Consider the following 20,750-nt stretch of genomic DNA (forward strand, 5'->3'; position numbering starts at 1 on the left):
TTCATTATAAATAATACGACTTTATTTAAAAAAAATCTTTTCATTTGTTTTTTCACATACTAAATGTTTGTTTTATTACAATCAGTGCAAACAACTTCTGACACATTAAATGCTGTTAGTTCTTGTAATGATAAGTATTTTAATTTTACCCAGTATGTTAGTAAAATGTTGAATAGGATCTAATTTACAACAGCATTCTCACATAAGAGCTGCTCAAGTCCAAGAAGGTTCTAATCTGTCCTTTTATCATCTTGAAGAAAATTCAGTCATCTTGACCGTAGCCTTGAGTTATAGATCTTACTTTACTGTTGTTTCCCTTTTCTTACACGATCAACACTTCTCCAAATACAGTAATTGCTCTTCCTAAACCACGTTTAAGTCGAGCCATCCATGCAGGTCTTGCACACTTTATAGGATAGCTTGAGTACAAGGGTTTTAAAAGCCATTCAGACATAAATAAAACATGCAAAAAGTGCAGCTAAATTCCTCTAAAATTAACAGTTGTTCCTGTCAAGCGTGCATGTTGGTCCTTGCACTGAAATTGTGTCTTTGTGTAAGGCTTTCTCCATCGAAAGCAATCTTGGATTAAAGACGACACTTTTGTATTCTAGTCAAAGTATCGACGGGACATTGACTGGCAAACCACAGGCCCTGAACCAAACCCAACTTAGCTTTCCTTGGTACAACTAAACCTTATTTAGGTCAAACTGTCCAGGAAGTCATTACTGTCCTTGTTGTGTGGATCTAAATCTACACATCCAGCATTTTAGGTGAAAATAAGTGCACAGATTCTCCTCTCAGATTTCCTCTTCTTCACCTCTTCTTCTTCAGAAACTGTATGCACTGAGAAGTTCGGGGGCAAAAAAAATCACAAAAGTTAATCCAAACCTGTACCCACCATTCCAAATGAAATCTCGAAGCATTTAAAGTAGGAACAATATTCCACCTTAGCCAGTCTAATTAATTTTTAGGCTTATCCATCTCACAGATGTTCTTAATGGAGCCCATCTTCTGACTGTCAAACACGTCAGTTTTCACCTGACTCAGAGTTTGCAGCAGGCACATTGTGTCGAACCCCTCCTCAGCAGACTGCTGCAACAACTCCAGCACCTGTTTACGGGAAACATAAATGACTTGTGGAAGAGAAACAAATCCACGGCAACTACTAATCCAATCATCATGTGACATGGACTCACTTGTAAGCACTTAAAGGACTTGAGCTCACTCAGGTTCTCCTTCAGGAAGAGCAGGTAGATGCTCAGGTCGTTATAGATGGGTTTAACTTTGCCCAGAGCACCGAACCCAGGCAGCATCTCATAGGCCTGCAGGAAGCCGGAGCTCTGTCGCGCCGGCCCCAGAGCCGCCAGCACCACCAGAGGAGCGAGGAGCAAGTACACGCCCAGGTTGATGTAGCTGAGCAGCCTGAAGACGCCCACCGCCACCATCTTGCACTGAACGGCGGCCGGCATCGCGCTGTCGTTCTTTAGCATTCCCGTGCGCACGTCGCAGGGGAACTCGTCGACGAGCGAAGCCAGAAAGATGTAGTAGCAGAGGTAGGCGCAGGAAAGCAAGAGGACGAGCAGAGTCAGGCATCGACAGACCATGTACTTGACCACGAGGCTGCAGGAGAACCGCTTGGTCTTTAGATACTGCTCCACTAGAGGGTATTTGAAGCAGCCCTCAGCCAGATCCAAGACACTGCAGCAGGACAAAGGTACATCTACATGAAGTACACAACTTTATATTAAATATAATGCACAAACAAAACAAAACAAAAAAAATAGTAACACTGACAACTGTTATTTATATACAGAGCCACGCAACATATTCTTTGGATTTTTAAAAAAATATTTTCTCCTGTTAAAATCCACAAGCTGTATTGTTTTTATTTCACAGAGCAAAAAAAAAAAACAACAATACTGGAGCACCTGTGTCAAACTCATGGCCCCGGGGGGCCAAATTTGGTGCATCATAGCTTTTTATGTGGGTCTCCAAGTTAGAGAGTCACATAAATAGAACCTTGAAAATACCACTTCTGTGCTGGGTGCTTAAATATTACTTTATAAATCAAAGCAGTTTCTATCTGTATATTTCAAAATTCTCACAAAGATTTGAGAACCTGTGACAAGACTTAAAGATTGATTCTCACAGTCGCTTTCCATCCCAGCTGACTGAACTCGAGATACTTTGACAAGAAGATTGGAGAAAGGTTTTCGGTCTGTAAATGTGCAAGTACCCCCAAAAGACTCCCAGCTGTAAGTGCAGTGAAAAACGGTTGTACAAAAATATTGATTCAGAGGAGCTGAAAAGCCGAAAAACAACAACGTATCATTTTTTTCTTTCTCTTCACAATCTTGTTCCTGTGTCACATAAAATCTCTTTATAACACAATGAAGTTAGTGTTTATCAAGAGGCATGAACACTTTCCCCTCCCCCCCGTCTACCTCTGGCTGTCCTGCGCTGCGTCCCTGTCGTCTAAAGATGCCAGATTTTTGGCCAGTTTAATGGCGCGGTTATAAAATCGATCCAGCTCCTCCATGATGAAGCTGAGGTCAGACGAGAGGTACGGCGCTGCGGTGAAACGCCAGAGCACGGCGGGGACCGACATGAGGATGGCGATGAGCAGGAGGATGTAGGGAAAGAACTGAGGGTGTCGGAGAAAAGAGAGCAGGAGAACAAGTTTGAATAAAACGGCAAGGAATGCAATTTTGATTTGATTTCTGTAAATTTGGCCTTAACCGCTCTCATAAAATGAAGGACGTCTAAACACCTCATTAGTTTTCTAGGTCTTCGGAGGTGTTTCGAGGACGTAAACAGCTCAGGATACATTCTGCAATCACTATGTCCCGTATACACAATTTCCTGCTTAGCGTTCGTGTCGGTTTATTGGGCCAGAGCTCACATCAGCACTGTACCTTGTGGAGCCAAAGTGTGGAATTGTCGACCTGGTTCTGAACTGCAGCCCAACAAAAAGAGTCCACATATACAGCTTGTCTCAAGGAGAAGTTGAAGGGAGCAAAACAGGTGATCTGAGTCCCTGAGAGAGAAAGAGAGAGAAAAACAGTGAATTGAAGCAGGCTGCCATTCAAAAAGATCAGAATAATGATAATAATAAAACCTTACTAATGATCATCAGCCTCCCCTCTTTTGCACTCCTGGCCCAATTTTTTTTTTGTGAGCTGTTTGCTGCATTATTATTCCTTATAATTAGGACTGGGCCCTTTCAACAAAGCATGACCCAGATATTCACTCATTTGGACTTAGACTTTGGAACTAAAATATTTGAAGGAACCCTCTGCATGTTCATGATGCCAGTGGCATAAAATTGTTGAATAAACAAACAAAATAATTCATTTTCACTTTGTTTCCAAGGCAGTACCTCTCCCTGCATGTAATGAGCCAGCATCAATAGTACTGTAGTGAAAAAGGCGAATAGAGCAGGTACAGCCTTATGAGCGTGTCATTATCCTATGTTTTCCATAAAATGATAACATATTTCTTTTCTTTCAGCAGGAGTAAGATCAGTGAAATTCACTGGCACTCTGTCCTCTCAGATTTCTCTGGCTTTAAGGAAAAATGCACTCATCTCTGAACAACATCGTTTGTGGGCAATCTTCTGATTCCTGATTTGCTGGCCGCATCGCATTTCAGCCCTTAATGGACATGTTCAAGATCCGGTAATCGATAAATCCTGATTGATCTATCTCGTTTGTACTCCATCAGAACAGCAGAGGAAATGTGAACTTACACTTGGAGAGTATTTAAGTATTATTCCCATGCTTATTTCATGCTTTATCCAAGTTTTTTTTTTTTAATTTTTATCTGAAACAAGTTGATTTGGCATTAGATCTTCTGTCGGTAGAAGAATGTAAATATTTCCTGTCATTGCTTTTCTGAACGACTGTGAAATAAGGGTGGAGACCTAAAACCACACCTTCTCACACTTCTGTTCCAGCTGATAACACAAGCACGTTATGCTTCTTGTCTCCAATTCATGGACCCCTGGATTTATATTAGTGTTATCTCTGTCTGGAGGAAATGCATTATCTCACACAGTGAAATGTTGAAAAATGTACCATCTCACCTACAGAGACCGCCTGCGCAAAGGCGAGCGAGATGAGAAACAAAGGCAGCCCCACCGCCAGAATCGTCACTATTTTATCCACGGCCAGCTCCAGACGGACCCCTTTGTACTTCGTCTCCTTGGCATCCTTTAACAAAAAGTCCGAAAACACGTACTCTGTGGCCACGGAGGCAATCGCCATGAGGGCCGCACACACAAAAAAAACCTGAGTATGAGACTGATGGAAAAGCCGCTTTTTGTATTACTTAAAATGACAAAACCTCGCAGCTTTTTGTCTGTCTGATGAAGAAAAAGCGTCCAGGAAAGAGAAACTGAATTAATATTTAAAGCACAAATTAACTCTATTGTTCACCAAGCTCCTTGTACGCTGAGTGATGGATTAACCTGCCGCTATGCTGTCCAGTTAGTGAACCCAGACGCCAGGAGTTGATAGTGGTGCAAGGTGGCCTGCTAGAGGGCGCCATCGATCAGATTAATCTGTTACCCTTGAAGATGGGAGAGAGCGTCGAGGCCCCGCCCACATTCCAACTGCGTTAAATAAACAGTACTTTATACATAAAAATGTAAGTTATTTAATAAATGTAAGAATAAAGAACTATATTTATTTATTCATGATATACTTAGTTATTTTTGTGTTAATTAAATTATTTCATATTTAAATCTAACAAGAAATAATTTAAGCTGTATCTGTGACTCATTAAAAGGATATTGCACAACTGATTATACTGAGCACAGAATTTAAATGACGTAATTATTATTACTATATGACTATTCTATATTAATAGTGTACATCGCTTTAATTGACATTTTCATATTTTATTAATATAAATGTCTAGAAAAATATATGAAGGACGAAGTCTTATTTTTACATAATATCGTTCAATCTATTTTTTGGTGTACTGCCGCCAATTGCACATCACAGTCGCCATTCCACAGCAAAAACAACAATATTTACGACAGTTGTATCTGGTTTTTGGCAGTCCTCGGTTACAAAAAGGTGCAGGTTTCCCGGGGAGACAAACACAGGTGAACGGTAGTTAGAGGAGGATGTGAGAGGCTAAACTTTCGCAGGTAAATGGTTGAGAAATTAACTGCAAACAAATCTTTGACATTTCAAAAATGTTAACTTCGCTTTAAATGTAGTTGAGTGACAGCTCTATTTATGAATGTTTAGGTTACTGTGAGAATGTCGCTCTGTCGTTAGCAAAAACAGCTACATGCGGCTAACTGTAAGTTTAAGGACTTATTATAGTTTCCTCAAAGTTAACCGTCTTTATTACTTTGTCTAGACATATAGAAACGACAAAACCGTCGACCAAGCGGCCACAAAGTTTGCTAGCTTGGAGCTAACCTTATCTCAGGTCTGGTTGTTTTGATGGCTCCCTTCTGTTAAAAACAACTTATTTATCTACAGCAATATCCCGACCTCCTTCCCCCAAAGGCTTTTAAGCTGTCGATAAGAACTCTTGTTTCATCAGACGCACTTTAACCACATATGCTGACATCGTAAACGAGTCACTTTGAGCTGCAGTGTCCTGGTTTTGTAGCAGACGTACTATTGGGAACTTCAGTTTCATTTACTCTGCATAGGGAAGCATGAGAGAGAAGAGGGACGGAAGCATGGTGAAAGGCCCCTGGTGTTTGTCTGATGGATGGCGTAAGGAAGGAGAGCTCCACAAGCAGCTCTAGAACCGTCCCCTGGCCATTTCCCCCTGATGTCTCCAGCCACCTATGGAAACATAAAAACTGCTTGTCCTCAAATGAGACGACTTCCCTTTATCAAAAAAAGAAAGATGTAAGTATATTCATCTTTACACGCAAACTTTTTACAGTGAGACAAATTTGGAAAAAATAGGTCTGGGAGTGTAGGAGTGAAATAGCCGTCTTCAGAGAACTTGTGTAAAGTTTTATGCATGGTGTGTACAGGTCATGAGATCCGCTGTGTGTCTTGTATAGGTTAATGACTACTTGTTTTAGTTAGTACTGTTTTGATTATGATCACACACTTTGATGAGCAGGAAATGAAGGCACAGAGACTGTAAACAAAGTGGTAGCTATAAGAAACCCATGGTAATCTACTTATTCAGTCATCTCCAGTTCACAACATATCAGTTTACATATCAGAAAATTTTAATGTACACATGTAGAAAGTTTGGTCTTGGGTGTTAAGATTTTAGAAAAATCCAAAAATGTTTAGAAAGCGCACAACTGCCGCTTTTCTTTTACCCTCTTAGACATCGGTTGTAAACAAAATCTGTCTGTTGTGTAGCATTATCTGGTCCTAAACACAGCTTATTATTTTCAGATCTGTTCAGGTGACACATAATCCAAATGCATGAAAATGATGTATTCGGTTAAAAAGGCCAGTTCTCTTCTCTTTTTTTTTTTTTTTTTTTTTTTTTTTTGAAAATTCAATACATTTTTCATGGAATGAAAAATTTGAAGGAACCCTGAAATCTCTGCGTTTTGGTTTTAATATTTCAGAACATTTACATGGACAACCGAAAGGCTGTGCTGGACTTGAAGGATGTCCCCCCGCCACCGCCTCCTCCTCTTCCTCATTGTCCTTCCACATCCCAACTGTCCCAGCCCTTTCCTTTGGCGCCTCTCCCTTTGCCCCCTGCCTGCTTGCCACCCACCCTGCAGCTAACGCCAGACTCGCACCAACGACATCCACCGTCAAAACCGCAACAAGAAGGGGCGAGCCCCAAAGTAAGCATTTGCACCCACTGTGACTACTGCAGCACAGACGGCTATGGCTTGTTGGGTGGCACAGGTTTTGTCGGTGGCAGTAATCCTCAGGCAGCTCCAATCAGCAGCAGCTGTAGATTGGAGCAGCGCTCTTTAGCCCCGTCTACTTATCGCTGTAACAACCTTAGCCATGGAGGGGGAAGTGAGGCGTCTGATCCTTTGCTCACTCTGGATTGCAAACCTCAGTTGCCCTCTTCCATGGCTACCTCTCAGCCTCCTTCCTTTCACCCTTACTTCCCCTGCTGCTCAGGACTTCTTCCGCCACGTTTGGCTTTGCCTCTCCCACACAGTCAGCCCAGCACGCTTCCCTCTGCTTCACCTCTGTCCTCCTCTCCACCTGCTCCCGTGCAAGGCTCCTGCCTGGTTTCCTCTGGCTTTTACACGTGCGGTGTGGACTGCAGCACATCAACCAGAACCAGAGCCCTAAGAACGACACTCGGTGAACTCTCGGGCAGCACGACCATTACTACTTCAACCACCTCAGCACACTTCTGCTCTAATCCTATGCTCCGGAATGTAAAACACACGGTTTGTCGCAATGGGGGACACTTCTGCCAGGAGTGCTTGTTAAAGGTTGGTTCAGTTCATTGTTTTAACGTTTTTGGTTTTCTTGGAATTTGAAACCACGAAGTAGGGCTGGGTGGTATGGCTTAAAAATAAAATCTCACCTCTGATTTTTTTAATTTATTTTTTTATAAAAACAGACATTACAAATGACAGCAAATCTTTTCAGAAAGTGGCTTTAGTAATGCCTTTAGTGAGTTGTACAATGGAGTCTTTGGGCAGGCTACAAATTTCTAATTAATTGTTTAATTGTGAGAATATAGTCATAATATTAACAGTATAAAAACTTCGATAGAGTTGTCAGGATCTGACGTAACCACCGTGTAATATTTTCTTTGAAACGAAGAGGTATGGATAGTAATGAAAGACAAAAAGGTGCAGGTTTCCTTGTGAGATGGAAGAAATGAATTGGTGAAAACAATCAAGATTTTTCCAAAAATTAAATCTTCAAATGTCAAATTTGATTGTTAAAATCAATGAATCACCCAGTCCTACCACGAAGATGAGAAAAATGGTTTGGGACCTCTGTCTTTTTTTTGTTTATCCATAGTTTAGTTTCCTCATGGTTGTTAGTTTTTCCCTGATTTGCAGCCAAAGACTGCTCTGACTTCAGAGCCCAAAGTGTGGCCTGACGTTCCTGCACCTCTGACCGCTTCCATCCCTGTTCCCATTTGCAACGGCTGTGGCACGTCCTCTGATGGCATGATGCTCAACCATGGCATGATTGGCTATAAATATGGTATACAAACATGACATTATAATATGTAATTATGAGTTCTGCTTTTTTTTTTTTTTTTGAGACTTACTTTCAGAATACGTAGTCGACATATTGAATTTCTAAGCTGCATTGCCGAAGTCTTCAAATTGCAGCTTTTATTTTGTTCGTTCAGGTTCAGAGAACAGTGGTCCTGAGAACATCCCTCCAGTCGGTGTCTTCTGGGACATTGAAAACTGCAACGTGCCCAGCGGCCGCTCTGCCGAAGCCGTGGTGCAGCGGATTCGCAGCAGGTTCTTCCAGGGACATCGTGAAGCCGAGTTCATCTGTGTCTGCGATATCAGCAAGGAGAGTAAAGCGGTCATCCAAGAGCTCAACAACTGCCAGGTATCTGCGAGGATTACAGTTGCTGGCATATTCCGGTTTCCTCAAGTATCCAGGAACAGGTTTTCCAAGAGCTAATACGTTTATATATTGTACATTTTGCTCTTCATCAGGTCACCGTCGCTCACATCAATGCCACGGCAAAGAACGCTGCTGATGACAAACTTCGTCAGAGCCTGAGGCGATTTGCTGATACCCATGCTGCACCTGCAACTGTCATCCTGGTGTCCTGTGAGTTTGCCTTGTTTACCCACAATCACCTGAATCCACTGAATCGGGTCGTCTTTGAGGGAGATCTTTTGATTTAAAAAAAAACAAAAAAAAAACACGATCGTTTCCTCTCTTTGCCGCCAGCGGATGTGAATTTCGCCAGCGAGCTGAGCGACCTGCGTCACCGCCACGGCTTCCAGGTGATTCTGATCCACGGCAACCACACATCTTCGACTCTGCTGCAGCACGCCCACCGCCACGTTTCCTTTCAGGAGATCACAGCGGACCTGCCACAGCGTATGCCCGTCAAATCACAGGTAAGCCTCGCAATCCGCCGCTAAAGCCTGAAACACCTTTTTAAAGCTGTATCTGATGAGGTAAGTTGGTATTGTTCAGATTAAATATAATTGTTGGTCAATGTGCATATTGACTCTACCTCGGCACCTTTTTAAAAAGGCAGGATTAAAATATAGTATGCAATCCTGTTCCTTTACCCTCATGTATAAGAAATTGACATGCTTGCTAATCGAATCACTGCCCTGGCATGATTACCACTTTACAGGTTAAGCAAGTCCTCTGCCTACATTTTTGAGCTTACATAGTCCACCAAGGAGATTGTTACATACACTGTTTTTGGCCCCTAAAACTGAACTTATGTTTACAGTGTCTGTCAGATGTATCCACACCTCTAATTTAAAATGTCTTAAACTGCCCTGAGCTCCGCTCTGTCTGTGTGAGGTTGAGATGTTGTGCAAAATCACAATGAAATGCGTTCAGGTTTGTGGTGCAAACATGTGGAAAAAGCTTGATGTGTGTTTTAATACTTTTTGAGACTCTGTATTAAGACTTTAATTTCTATTAAATGTTTAAGATATTAAGTTACTAAAAAATGACAACTTTAATTTGATAGTGTTACTTTTGTGTTTTGGAGCTGTATTTTTTATTTATTCCCCCCACCCCAGTGTTGAAATTAATGGAAAATCTTCCACTCTGCTCTAGTAAATGTCTTTTAAAGCTACCCTAATTTCTTTTAAAACAAACACGGCTTCAGTTTTGTATCTTAAGTTTGATGCAAACCAGACGGGCACAATGTCTCTTCCTCCCCTCTCTCAGCCCAGTTTCAGCCTCCTCTATGTGCACAACCTCCCTGTCATCTGCGACAAGACCCTGCAGAACGCCGTGAGGCTCAGGCTTCGCCGCCTGTCAGACAACTGTGGGGGCAAAGTGCAGAGCTTGTCCCCGGGTGCGGCGGTCCTCCGCTTTGGCAGCCCCGAGGCAGCCGCCCGCGCCCGCAAACGAATGGAGAACGAGGATGTGTTTGGCTACAGAATCAGCCTCTCTTTCACGCCAAGGCCCAGAGACGAAGTCAGTCCTGAGGCTCCGCTTCAGGCCAGACCCCGCTCCCTCCAAACCAAGGTGTCTGTGCTCGCCCCTTTCCCCACCATTTCCTCCTCCTCCTCCTCTTTTCTCCCCCTGGAGAAGCCCAGATCACCCAGATCACCCAGGAGGCCCCGGCGAGCCACCCGCCCCTTCCCCACCTCTGCCCTAGTGCCCGAGAGGCCCTACAGCCCCAGGAGGGGGTCCAGTGGGCCTCCGGGCGGCGCTCCAGCCAAACCACATCAGGTCAGCAGATTCCTCCACGCCCGCCTCCCACTGCGCTCTGTCCTTGTCTGGGCTGCCGTGCCAATCGCAGTAGCTCGTCCTCCCTCAAAGCTCTCCTGATTGCTGCTTTAACTAACACCTTGCTCGCCTTCATTTGTCTGCCGCTACTAGCAAATGGCATGCAGTGTTTGTGCTGGTGCATGCTTTTTTTTTTTTTCTTTCTCTCTCCTGACTGCCCTGCATGTTCATTTATCAAGCCTTATTAATACATTAGTTGCCTCATAGCTTTTGCCCTTGGATTCTGTGTCTGTGAAGACATATTTCTACTAGCCAGTTTGTCTTGTTCAGATTCAGTTTTAACCTTTTTTTTTCACCTAATGTTTTCCTTTCTTACAAAACAATTAAGGCTTTTTACTTTTACGTTATTTTCTTTGCGTTCAATTAAGCCAATGCAACTATCTGATCAAAACCAACCCATTAAGGTCAAAACTAGAGATGTAAAATTCAAACATATTTGGAGTTGAACTTTGAAATTTAAACCAAAAGTTTATGTTCAGCTACCCCTGTCACAATAAGCAATTAATTGCATGATAAGTCATTTCCATTCTGCTAATTAATATTTTTTTATACAGACATTTTATATAGCTACTTCAAAAACCATTTTGTTTTGGTTTTTATTTCTGCTCAAGTTATTTGGTTGTCGTGTTTCATTTTGGATATTTCAAATGTCTTCCACTTCCTGTGACATGTTCTTTACAAAATTAAAGTTTATTGATCTTGCATTTTTATGCCAACGTCGGCATTTTGCTCAAGACTGGTCTCAGAACAACAGTATTCATATTTATTGCAACAATTACTGAGACAATTTATCATCCAAAATTATTTCAAATCTGTTCTTGATTTAATTGCTTTGTTGATCTTAACTGCACATTGCTAGATTCACCTTAATGAGTTGGTTCAGGTCTGATTTCTCTTCAGCTTGTTTGCATGCAGCCTCGCAGATGTCGCTGATATGTCCCTCCTCATTACACCTTTCTGAAAAACCATCTCCCGCTGTCTTCATTTAGGAGATTAACATGGATGCAAAGTCCAGGGTGGGCCTGCCCCAGCTGGGCAGGGGGCGTGCTGCTTCCTTATCACCACAGAGAAGAGAGACGGGAGCCCCGGAGGAGCAGGCAAAGACCAGCCTATCGGGAGAATCGATGCACAAGAGGTACACACATATACACACACATCATGGGGGGTAATTTGTTTTTATTTAATAAATGCCTATATAAATCAATTTAGGCTGTACAGAACTGTGAAATTCTGTCTTCATTGTTTTTCATTTTTCATTTTTTTTTTTCATGGAAAAAAAAAATCTTAAGGGCTGTGTGCATCTTTACATTGACCCCTCTACTTTGATGTTCCTAAATATCATCTAATCTAGCTGCCTACAGAAGTAGCAATTAATGAAGCACCTGTGTCTGATTTCACCTCAGTATAGATGCAGCTGCTCTGTGACTGCATCAGAGGTTTCTTAGAAAACTGTAGTGAACGAATGTGATTATGAAACGATGACCAAAGCTTTGAATACAGGGCGTGAAAAAGTGTGTGCCCCCTTCCTGATTTCCTTTTTTTTTTTTTTTTGCATGTTTTGTCACACTTCAATGTTTCAGAACAACCAAGTTCTGGCTTTGTAAACCCTTTCCAGACTGGCAGATCTCAATTACTTTACTGAATTTCTTTGGATTGAATTTCTTTGGATCTCAGCATGATGAAGCTTGTGAGAATCATTTGGTGTTCTTTGTCAGGCCAGGTCATATTTAAGTGATGTCCTGATTGAGAACAGGTGCGGCAGTGATCAGTGCATGGCTAGCGACGTGAACTCAGGTGTGATAAATCAGTTATGTTTTAACAGGAAGGGCAGTCACTCTTCCCCCACAGGGCCATGTAGATATTGAATTGTTTCTTTTCCTTCCTTAACAATCCTCTTCATTTAAAAACTCCATTCTGTGTTTACTTGTGTTGCTTTGACTAATATTTAAGCTCTGAAACACTGAAGTGTGACAAACGTGCAAAAAATAGCAAGTCAGCAAAGGGGGCTAACATTTCCATGATACTCTTGAATCCAATGGGAATTATACAAAGAATACTGGTTGACCAAAACTGAATATTTTGGATTAGATGTGCTGTAAAAAGTAACATCATGTTTTTTCACTCATAAATTCCCAGTAAAATGAATCGGTGGTCTGTATTGTGAAGATGTTTGAACGGTGTGAACTCCGTGCAACTGTCTTCACAGGAACTGCATAGTATTTCAACTGGTTTTGACCACAAAACTGTTTGCTGAGTTGATGGCGTCTGTGCAGCATTGTTCCCCCAGCCTAACCAGCCCCTCTCCTCTGTCCGTGTAAAAGAGAGTGCTCCAGCCCTCGAAGCGTAACCGGATCACCAGCAGCGCAGAGGGACCAGAGCTCGGACGAGTTCAAGATTAGCACACCCTCGGCCTTCAGCAAGCTGAATCTGAACAGGAGCTTCAGCCCCCTCGTCCCGTCTCATGGGTCCTGGTCCTCCCGGTACGAACGCTGCGTGAACATTATCCATCGGCACTGTTTCATAACTACAACTGTTTATTTTGTTTTAGATTAACAAACATCTCCTCTTTCAATAAAAAGGAGTGGATCCCCCTGCCTGTCCAGCCGCTCCTCTCCTCTGCTCGCGACCGCTCGCAGCTCTTTCTCTGAAGGTCCGTCTGAGCCTTTATCAGAGGGGGCGGAGCTTCAGGTCGCCAACCTTGACTACAGGATGTCCCGCAAAGATCTGCAGCAGATACTGCATGACGCCTTATCACGTTACGGACAGGTAAGGCTTATGCCTGGTGTTTGGAAAGATACGATGGGTCACTCGGGGAGTCGAACATTTCTGCATTCCCTCTTTGTTTTGTCTAGGTGAAAGCCGTGGATCTGAGCCCGCACACGGATTACCAGCTGAAGGCCACAGTTCAGATGACGTCCCTGCAGCAAGCCATCAGTGCCGTCAGCGGCCTGCACCGCCACAAGATTGGAAGTAAACGCATCCAGGTGTCTCTCGTTACCGGTGGCAACAACAAATCTCTTTCCTTGCTCAGGTACAGTTTGTGAATTAGTTAGTAAGTTGACAAACATTTTGTCTCCCTAACATACAAAGCCTATAATCAATTCCTTCCATGAAGCGTTTTTAAATTAAAGAAACAGACCAGACTATTATTTAAGATATTAAATCATAAAAAAGTTTTTTTATTTGTTTGTTTTTTTTAAATACTAAAGGTCAGGACAATTTTTAAAAACAATTGAAGGATTCAGGTGTGGATTAATTGTTGTGAGAAATTACAACTGTGTTTTTCACTCTTTAAATAAAGAAAAAGAGTAAAATTCACTTTTGCTAAACAAATACAAAAGTTTGATTATGATTCTAGACCAGTGGTTCTTAACCTTTATTGAGGTACCGAACCCACCAGTTTCATATGTGCATTCACTGAACCCTTCTGTAGTGATAAATAAAATATGATTCCCCCACCCCCCAAATTCAAGACATAGGGGTGACCCAACTAGTGCCTAGTTGGGTCACCCCATGATCACTAAGTCTTCTTAAAAGGTAGAGTCTCTGAAAACAGTTCTTCAAAATATAGTCGGTGTTTTCAGTAAAGTTGAGCTGACTGTCCAGGAACGACCCAAATTTGCCACAGTTTCAACAGGTTGGCCAGCGAGAGAAACTGGAACCACTTTAATGTCTTGTTTAGATCATTTAATTAGCTCTACATTCTTAAGAGAATGAAAAATTTATAATAAATAATGAAGACTTTGTGGTATTCTGATTTAGTAATGTAATTATATTAGTTGTGTTACCACCCCTATGCCACTAGAGGCAGTAGCAACCCCGAAAAGATGTGACTAAGGAGCAGATTTAGAAGTACACCGAAAGCTACAGAATTTGGTAAAAACGGTGAGCTATGCTGAAGTAATTAAAGACACAAGTTCAAATCCATGCTGAGAGTGGTTAAGAACCACTGTTCTAGTCGAACTAAAAAAAAGACTCAAATTCCTTGGAGATGTTTTAGAAAAATATACAGGAAAGATCCTCCTGTTTTTTTTTTTTTTTTTTTAATTATTATTTTTATTGTATAAACAAAAGTGAAGGTATGAAAAGCTTATGCTTCTACCTACATTTTGTTATTGCCATTGACAGGAATTTAAGTATTTATTTTTATATTCGTTTTGGGGTTTTTTCAGCATGGTGGCGTTTTTTCTTCTTTGTTTTTTGTACGGAAAGGTTAGAAATCACCTAAATAAATAAGATCCTGAAATAATTTTCCTTCTGCCATTTTACAGCACTGAGCTCATTTGCATTCTTCAGGATGCTCCTGCTAATTGCCTGCCTCTGTTCAAGCTGGCTGAGATCTATGAGAAGAAGTCGGTACCCGATTCAACCCGTTGCTTTCGATTTAGCATCTACTAAATGTCTAAGCTGTAAAGCAACACATTTATCATGTCCTCCTTTTTCAGATACTTGCATAAACTCTCCATCGGTGAGCTGTACAAGTTATCGGACGTGCTCTCGGTGCGGGAACAAGGCGGCTCCAGGCTGGTGTGTCTCCTGCCCAGCATCCAGATCCGTCAGAGTCCGCTGGGATCTTCCCAGTCACAGGAGGGTTCGTCCTCTGCAAGTGGGAGTCCTGTTGTGTTTGAGGAACTCGAGTACCATGAGCCTGTTTGCAGACAACATTACGCTAAGCAGGACTTCAGGTAAAAAACAAAAACGCATTCAAACGATGTCTTGCAAAAGTATTCGCATCCTTTGAGCTCAGAGTTTTTCAATGTAGTTTTAGTAGTTTATTCACTTGCAGTCATTTCAGTTTTAATCAACTAAACCTTCCTACTTTTTATCAACAGAATTCACTGTAAAATATGAGGAATGATTTTTAGGACTTTTTAGTGATTTTTTTATTTTATTTTATTTTTATTATATCTAGACAACATATTTGCGATGCAACCAGGATGTTTTGTAGCACGCAAAGACCTGCTTTAATTTCTTAGCTTTTAGACAACTTTATTTGGATGAAAAAAATAAAAAAAAAATCAAGAATCCTACATATCCTAAATGAAATTGGTTGAAAATATGAAAACGAGCAGGTTGTCATTTTAAATTGCCCCCAATGAGCCTCTTCTTCCTGAACAACAAGTTTATACTGCAGGTACTGTAAAATGCTCCAAACAAAACTTTTAGACATGTTTAATAAGAATAACCCTTAATATTATTAAAGGATTAAACTGAATAATTGATTATATCACTCAACGAATATTTCAGCTACATAATTTTTCATCTACGTGTGGACAAGGCCTAACATTTCTTAAAACCATTAAGAAATGAGAAGTATAAATATTTTAGTGCAAACATTAAAAGCATATTATCGTCAGCAGTCGGCCATCTTGAATATTGAGACTTCAGTTTCATCATCAGACCGCTTATTACCGTTTTTTGACACTTCTTATCGGTCTCCAACCTAAAAACTGAATCCTACACGATTGAAAACTAGTCGTGGTCCTTTTGTACTTCTATCTCAGATTAAAATATGAACGTTTACTCTTTTTTTTTTTTTTTAACAATTATTTTTTACATTTTTAACAGCGAGGCCGACTTTGACCCTGAATCCTATAAAATCCCATTTGTCGTGATGTCGCTGAGTAGTTTGTCCGCTGAAGTCCACAGCCTGTTACAGATGCATGACGGCACTCTTCCACTGCTAAGGTAACGCCACAATTCTGTGTGTCGTTTACGAAACTTGTGTGTGTGTGGGCGCATTTGAAATGAACAATGTTTAATTTTAGTTTTCCAGACTGCTATGCAGCAGCTTTTAGCCCTCTGCAAGTTGGCAATGAGACTCTAGAGGACGGTGTTCCTCTGGAGCATCTCATTACCTGCGTTCCCAGCATCGCCGTCGTCACGGCACAGAACGGGTTCAAAGTCATCAAGTGGGTCAACAACAAACCGCCTGGACAAAACTCTGGTAGGAATAGACACAAATATCCAAATTATGTCTCTACCCTTCACATGCATCTGAATTTTAATATTTTGTGGTGTTTATTTTTATTTTTGCAGAGTCCTGGTTTCAGCGTTGCAAGAGTCCGGTTGGTAATCCCCAGCTCGTCCAGTTTAGCAGAGAGATTATTGACTTGTTGAAGAGTCAGCCATCTTGCCTCATGCCGATCAGCAAATTCATACCTTCATACCACCATCACTTTGCCAAGCAATGCCGAGTCTCCGACTACGGATTCTCCAAGCTGCTGGAGCTCCTGGAAGCCGTCCCACATGTCCTGCAGGTTCTCTACAGAAAACCCATTCCATCAATGTCCCCGTTAATGAGATTTATTTGTGTTTCATGCTTTTGTTTATATTTTTACCAACAGATAATTGGAATGGGTACCAAACGTTTACTGACCCTCACCCACCGAGCACAAGTGAAGCGCTTCACGCAAGACCTGCTTAAGCTGCTCAAGTTTCAAGCTAGTAAACAAGTGGCGCTCAAGGACTTCATGCAGGCATACCATTGGTCAGTAAGCATGGCAGCGATGGCGCTTCAAGTCTTAAAAAGAGTTTGAATCGGTGGTGTTTCAAATTTTGTATTCTTTGTTCCAGGTGCTTCTCCAGAGACTGGAGGGTCACAGACTACGGCGTATGTGACCTGACGGACCTGCTGGCTGAGATCCCAGACACCACAATCACCATCACTAACCAGACAACCGACACGGTCATCTCTGTTCCCAAGAGAGGTCGGTCCGAAACTGACGAGACGCTTGTTGAGTCCGAACAAAAACGTCTCGCTTCGTTGAGAGGTTTTTAGTTCATTTTGGCGACGTTTGTTACAGAGAATTATCCAGCTCCATGCAGCCAGATTTCGAAAGCCTTAAACTATATGAGGGCCGTCGTCGTGTTTCAGTGGAGTTTAATGCGACCGACCACTAAAACATGGCATATAATCGCGAAGCAAAGGTTGTCATCTAGAACCTGACAGTCCTCGCTGTGTAAAAGTACAAGATGTTTCATCTTTCATTTAATGTTACTTCTTAAAAGCATATTTTTTAACACAGAAAAAATGTTTTTCTTAAAAAACTTATGGCAATCTGTGTAGCATTTACGTGTTGAATAGATTCCAGATTGCCTTTTAGGTCGTCACCAAATTAGAGAATGGTGTGTAATATACCAGCTGTACCCTCAGCTGACCATTATTAAACAAACGGCATCATAAAATTAAGGACTGGGTTTAAAAAAAAAAGGGAATAGAGCTGCAGTGGAATCATTTAGATCAAAGCGCATTTCTGTCAGAATGGCCTAGTCAAAGTCCTCCTACGATTGTAATTCAGTAACTGGTAGAAGAAGATTGAGGGGAGGATCGGCGTCTATCAAATGATTTGTAGCTGTTTACTGAGCTGTGAGGTATTGAGTGAGGAGCTGAATACTTGCAGTCAGATGTGTCGCCGCTGCATAAACTCCACTGACTCTTAAGAAGCTGTCGTCATGCCGACAGGCTTTTAATTAGGCAGCTACATTTTATGTCCCCTTTTTTATATTCTTGATTTTTATGGTTGTGTCTTTGTGAAGCACTTTGTGATTTTTAAAGTCTGTGATAGGTGCCATGTAGATGAAACTGACTTACTTGCTTAAAGAAAAAGAAATTGACGACCGCTTTCCTTCCACCGAGTCCAACGTTTGCTTTTACTTTGGAAACCCCGTTTCCACTCGCCAGAGCGGACCGTGGAGGAAATGGAGCGAACCAAGCAGTTTGCGAAGGAGGCGGTGGACCTTCTCCGGCATCAGCCGCACTGCCGGATGCCGTTCAGCAAGTTCATCCCCACCTACCACCACCACTTCGGCCGGCAGTGCAAGCTCAGCTACTACGGATTCACCAAGCTCATGGAGCTCTTCGAGGCGATCCCAGACAATCTGACGGTGCGGCCAACACGCCGCTCTCTGTTCCTCTGAGCGCCCCGGTTGGTCTCTTACCTACCGAGCGTTTCCGTCTCTCGTCAGGTTTTGGAATGCGGGGAGGAGAAGGTGCTGATTCTGACCGAGGTGGAGCGCATCAAGGCTCTGGCGGCCCAGCTGGTCAAGCTTCTACGGGCTCAGAAGAACTTCAGTCTTTCTGTCAGCCAGCTGCTCGTAGAGTACAGCAAGACCTTCGGTTATGGGCTCCGTCTGCAGGACTACGACGCGGCTACGCTGCCCGCTCTGCTGGCCAAACTCTGCCATGTTGTCAAGGTAAAAAAAAAAAAAGAGATTTGTTCTGAAATGTCTAATATTAAAAATGGGTTCAATCTTTATCACAGAAACGACAGTCTAAAGAAGTTATCAGGAGGATGGTTTACTGCATAAATTTTTGTGAGGTTTCATGTCTTCAGTGATGGTTCCCTTATTTGGAGTAGAAGGTTGTCGTATTGTAAAGTAATGAGATTCTCAGGCCAGTAGAAAGTAAAACTACTAATAAAACCTCAGAATATGTCTAGAGAATAATAAGCTGTACCACTTTAAAAAGACAGAGTATTTTCCCCCTTTTGAACAAAATGTTTTTGTTTTTTTTCCTTTTCACTGTGGTTTTGTGGCCCTGTTGGGCTACGTCAGATTTTTGTCTACTTCGACTAGCCACTCTGATTCCCCTGAAGCCCCAAAACGGGGCGGAAAACCTGTACCTGCTGCTAAAATAATCTATTTATTACTTTTGCAAAATATCGTCCTGGCTATAAGTTCCAGAAGTCTGGATAATATCCGTTGGTTATTTTAGTTTTGCTGGAGTATCAACGTATCTCCAGTATCTCCTTGTTTGCTGCTGAGGCATCGATGGCTCTCCGTTCCTCTTGTTCAGGTGGTGGACGGCTCCGACGGTCGAGAAGTGCAGCTGATCAACAGGAAGTCTCTGCGGCTGCTGACCACTCAGCTGCTGGCCCTGCTCATGTCCCAGGAAAGCGATCAAGTGGCGAAAGGAATGAAGGTGGAGGAGCTGAGTCGCCAGTACCTGAGTGTCCACGGAGCCCAGCTCAATCCCTGTGAATACGGCTTCCTGTCTCTGAGCGAGCTGCTGAAGAGCCTGCCCTTCCTCATAGAGGTCGGAATCAGATTTCACTCCGAAGAACCGTGACAGATTTTCTGGTTCTGCCTAAACGGCAGTTAACAACTAATCTCCTCCTTCTTGCTCCTAGCTGTACGTTGAAGAAAGTGGTGAAAATGTGGAAGACTGCAGCGGCGGCGGCCGTGAGGTTGAGTGGGTGAGGCTTACCAGACTCTACCAGTTTGCTCGCAGCGTTCGGGCGCTGCTCCACACCTACCACTACAACCAGATCTTCCTGACGGAGTTCCAGGGGGCGTACAGCAAGTTTACAGGCTGCAGCCTAGAACCCCGCTTTTACGGATACATGAGCGTCGACGACCTGCTCGGCGCCATTCCACAGGTCAACATGGACTTTTTTTTTTTTTTTTCCCTCCATTTTTATTTATTTTTTTATATTGTAATTCAGTCCCTAAAAGATCTATAAAATCTTTTCAAATCTCTTCTTCTGTTTTGATAAACACCCCGTCTTGTGTTTCCAGGTGGTCTGGATCAAAGGACACGCTCATAAGAGGATTATCGTTTTAAAGAACGATATGAAAGGTAAGGCGACCTGACAGGAGGACGGGGCATATTTAGATCTTTGTCAGGTTTGAAAGAGATTTTCCAGACGAACGAAAAGACGATGCAGAAACTTTAAATGTGGAGTATTTGTTTGTTTTGTTTGCTTTAGCAAAGCCAAGCTCCTCAGTGCCCAGCAGCCCACAGCCAGGAGAAAGCATGGAGAGTCCCAGGGACAGCCCCATCAGCAGCACAACGTCAGGAACACAAAGTCCAGGTAATCCAAGTCGCACGTGCGTTCATATGAAATGCTGGTTGCATGTAAACGTCTGAAGTTCTCTGAAACACCATTACGAATAATATTTCTCGTGCTGGCTATTTTTATGGTGAAATTACAATCCTTCCACTTCATGTTGACTTGAACATTCAGAAGTTTAGAAATGCAGTTGTAAGCATTACCTTTAGTTTGTTTGTAAACCGTAAGACTTTTAAAGTTTTTGCTGTACTTTAGTAATGAGAAACCTTTTTATTAAAGGCCATCAGTAGCAGCAGAAATGCTTTTTAAATCCTGATGGGATTCCAGCTGGTTTCTTGGCTTTCTTTGCCATCCTTACGTTCAGATGATAAATCCCGACTCCAGATGTCGCCTTACGTTACTGAACTTGATTAATTGGGTTATAACACCTGTGAATTTCATGTAAAAAAAACAATATTCACTGAGAGAAATGTGAATACAGAAAAAGCTTGGATAAATTGGTCTATATTTTTGTATCAACCTTGAAATGTTTGACTTTGACTCTTGAATTTTTTTTTTTTTTTTTTTT

The 20,750-nt window shown here is 42.2% G+C and overlaps 2 protein-coding genes across 7 annotated transcripts in view; one reads left to right on the forward strand and one right to left on the reverse strand.

The window, feature by feature from the left end:
* Positions 1–30: 30 nt before the first annotated feature.
* Positions 31–4,599, reverse strand: panx1b (pannexin 1b). The gene is made up of 6 exons (XM_007543547.2): positions 4,085–4,599; positions 2,916–3,037; positions 2,445–2,644; positions 1,197–1,698; positions 947–1,110; positions 31–843 (listed from the first exon to the last, which is right to left on the reverse strand). Exons 1-5 carry the CDS (start codon positions 4,263–4,265, stop codon positions 961–963), a joined length of 1,155 nt encoding a protein of 384 aa, XP_007543609.1. The 5' UTR covers positions 4,266–4,599; the 3' UTR covers positions 31–843; positions 947–960.
* A 438-nt stretch (positions 4,600–5,037) lies between these two features.
* The window catches only part of marf1 (meiosis regulator and mRNA stability factor 1), a 24,580-nt gene continuing 8,867 nt past the window's right edge, over positions 5,038–20,750 (forward strand). Inside the window, exons 1-25 of one of the 6 annotated variants that reach the window (XM_016666490.1) lie at positions 5,038–5,155; positions 5,675–5,879; positions 6,569–6,796; positions 7,991–8,138; positions 8,290–8,501; positions 8,612–8,729; positions 8,853–9,025; positions 9,822–10,331; positions 11,378–11,523; positions 12,710–12,868; positions 12,968–13,154; positions 13,241–13,419; positions 14,660–14,740; positions 14,834–15,073; positions 15,957–16,076; positions 16,157–16,335; positions 16,428–16,648; positions 16,736–16,878; positions 16,965–17,098; positions 18,073–18,275; positions 18,357–18,584; positions 19,186–19,425; positions 19,520–19,768; positions 19,908–19,968; positions 20,099–20,274. In XM_016666490.1, the coding sequence (XP_016521976.1) occupies positions 5,733–5,879; positions 6,569–6,796; positions 7,991–8,138; positions 8,290–8,501; positions 8,612–8,729; positions 8,853–9,025; positions 9,822–10,331; positions 11,378–11,523; positions 12,710–12,868; positions 12,968–13,154; positions 13,241–13,419; positions 14,660–14,740; positions 14,834–15,073; positions 15,957–16,076; positions 16,157–16,335; positions 16,428–16,648; positions 16,736–16,878; positions 16,965–17,098; positions 18,073–18,275; positions 18,357–18,584; positions 19,186–19,425; positions 19,520–19,768; positions 19,908–19,968; positions 20,099–20,259 (4,467 nt within the window). In that variant the 5' untranslated portion in view covers positions 5,038–5,155; positions 5,675–5,732 and the 3' untranslated portion in view covers positions 20,260–20,274. Of the gene's footprint in view, positions 5,156–5,214; positions 5,314–5,674; positions 5,880–6,389; positions 6,447–6,568; positions 7,409–7,990; positions 8,139–8,289; positions 8,502–8,611; positions 8,730–8,852; positions 9,026–9,821; positions 10,332–11,377; positions 11,524–12,709; positions 12,869–12,967; positions 13,155–13,240; positions 13,420–14,659; positions 14,741–14,833; positions 15,074–15,956; positions 16,077–16,156; positions 16,336–16,427; positions 16,649–16,735; positions 16,879–16,964; positions 17,099–18,072; positions 18,276–18,356; positions 18,585–19,185; positions 19,426–19,519; positions 19,769–19,907; positions 19,969–20,098; positions 20,275–20,750 lie in introns of those variants that run through there. The other 5 variants (XM_007543531.2, XM_016666471.1, XM_016666479.1 and 2 more) reach the window with 5 other exon arrangements.

The sequence above is a fragment of the Poecilia formosa genome, unplaced genomic scaffold (genome assembly GCF_000485575.1).
Source record: "Poecilia formosa unplaced genomic scaffold, Poecilia_formosa-5.1.2 Scaffold11, whole genome shotgun sequence".
Lineage (NCBI taxonomy): Eukaryota > Metazoa > Chordata > Actinopteri > Cyprinodontiformes > Poeciliidae > Poecilia > Poecilia formosa.

Coding starts and splice junctions, on each gene's coding strand:
- panx1b (XM_007543547.2), bottom strand. CDS start 4,265: ATGGCGATTGCCTCCGTGGCCACAGAGTACGTGTTTTCGGACTTTTTG. Junction 3,038..4,084: donor TGCGCAGGCGGTCTCTGTAG/GTGAGATGGTAC, acceptor TTTCTCTCTCAG/GGACTCAGATCACCTGTTTT. Junction 1,111..1,196: donor AGTCCTTTAAGTGCTTACAA/GTGAGTCCATGT, acceptor TCCCGTAAACAG/GTGCTGGAGTTGTTGCAGCA.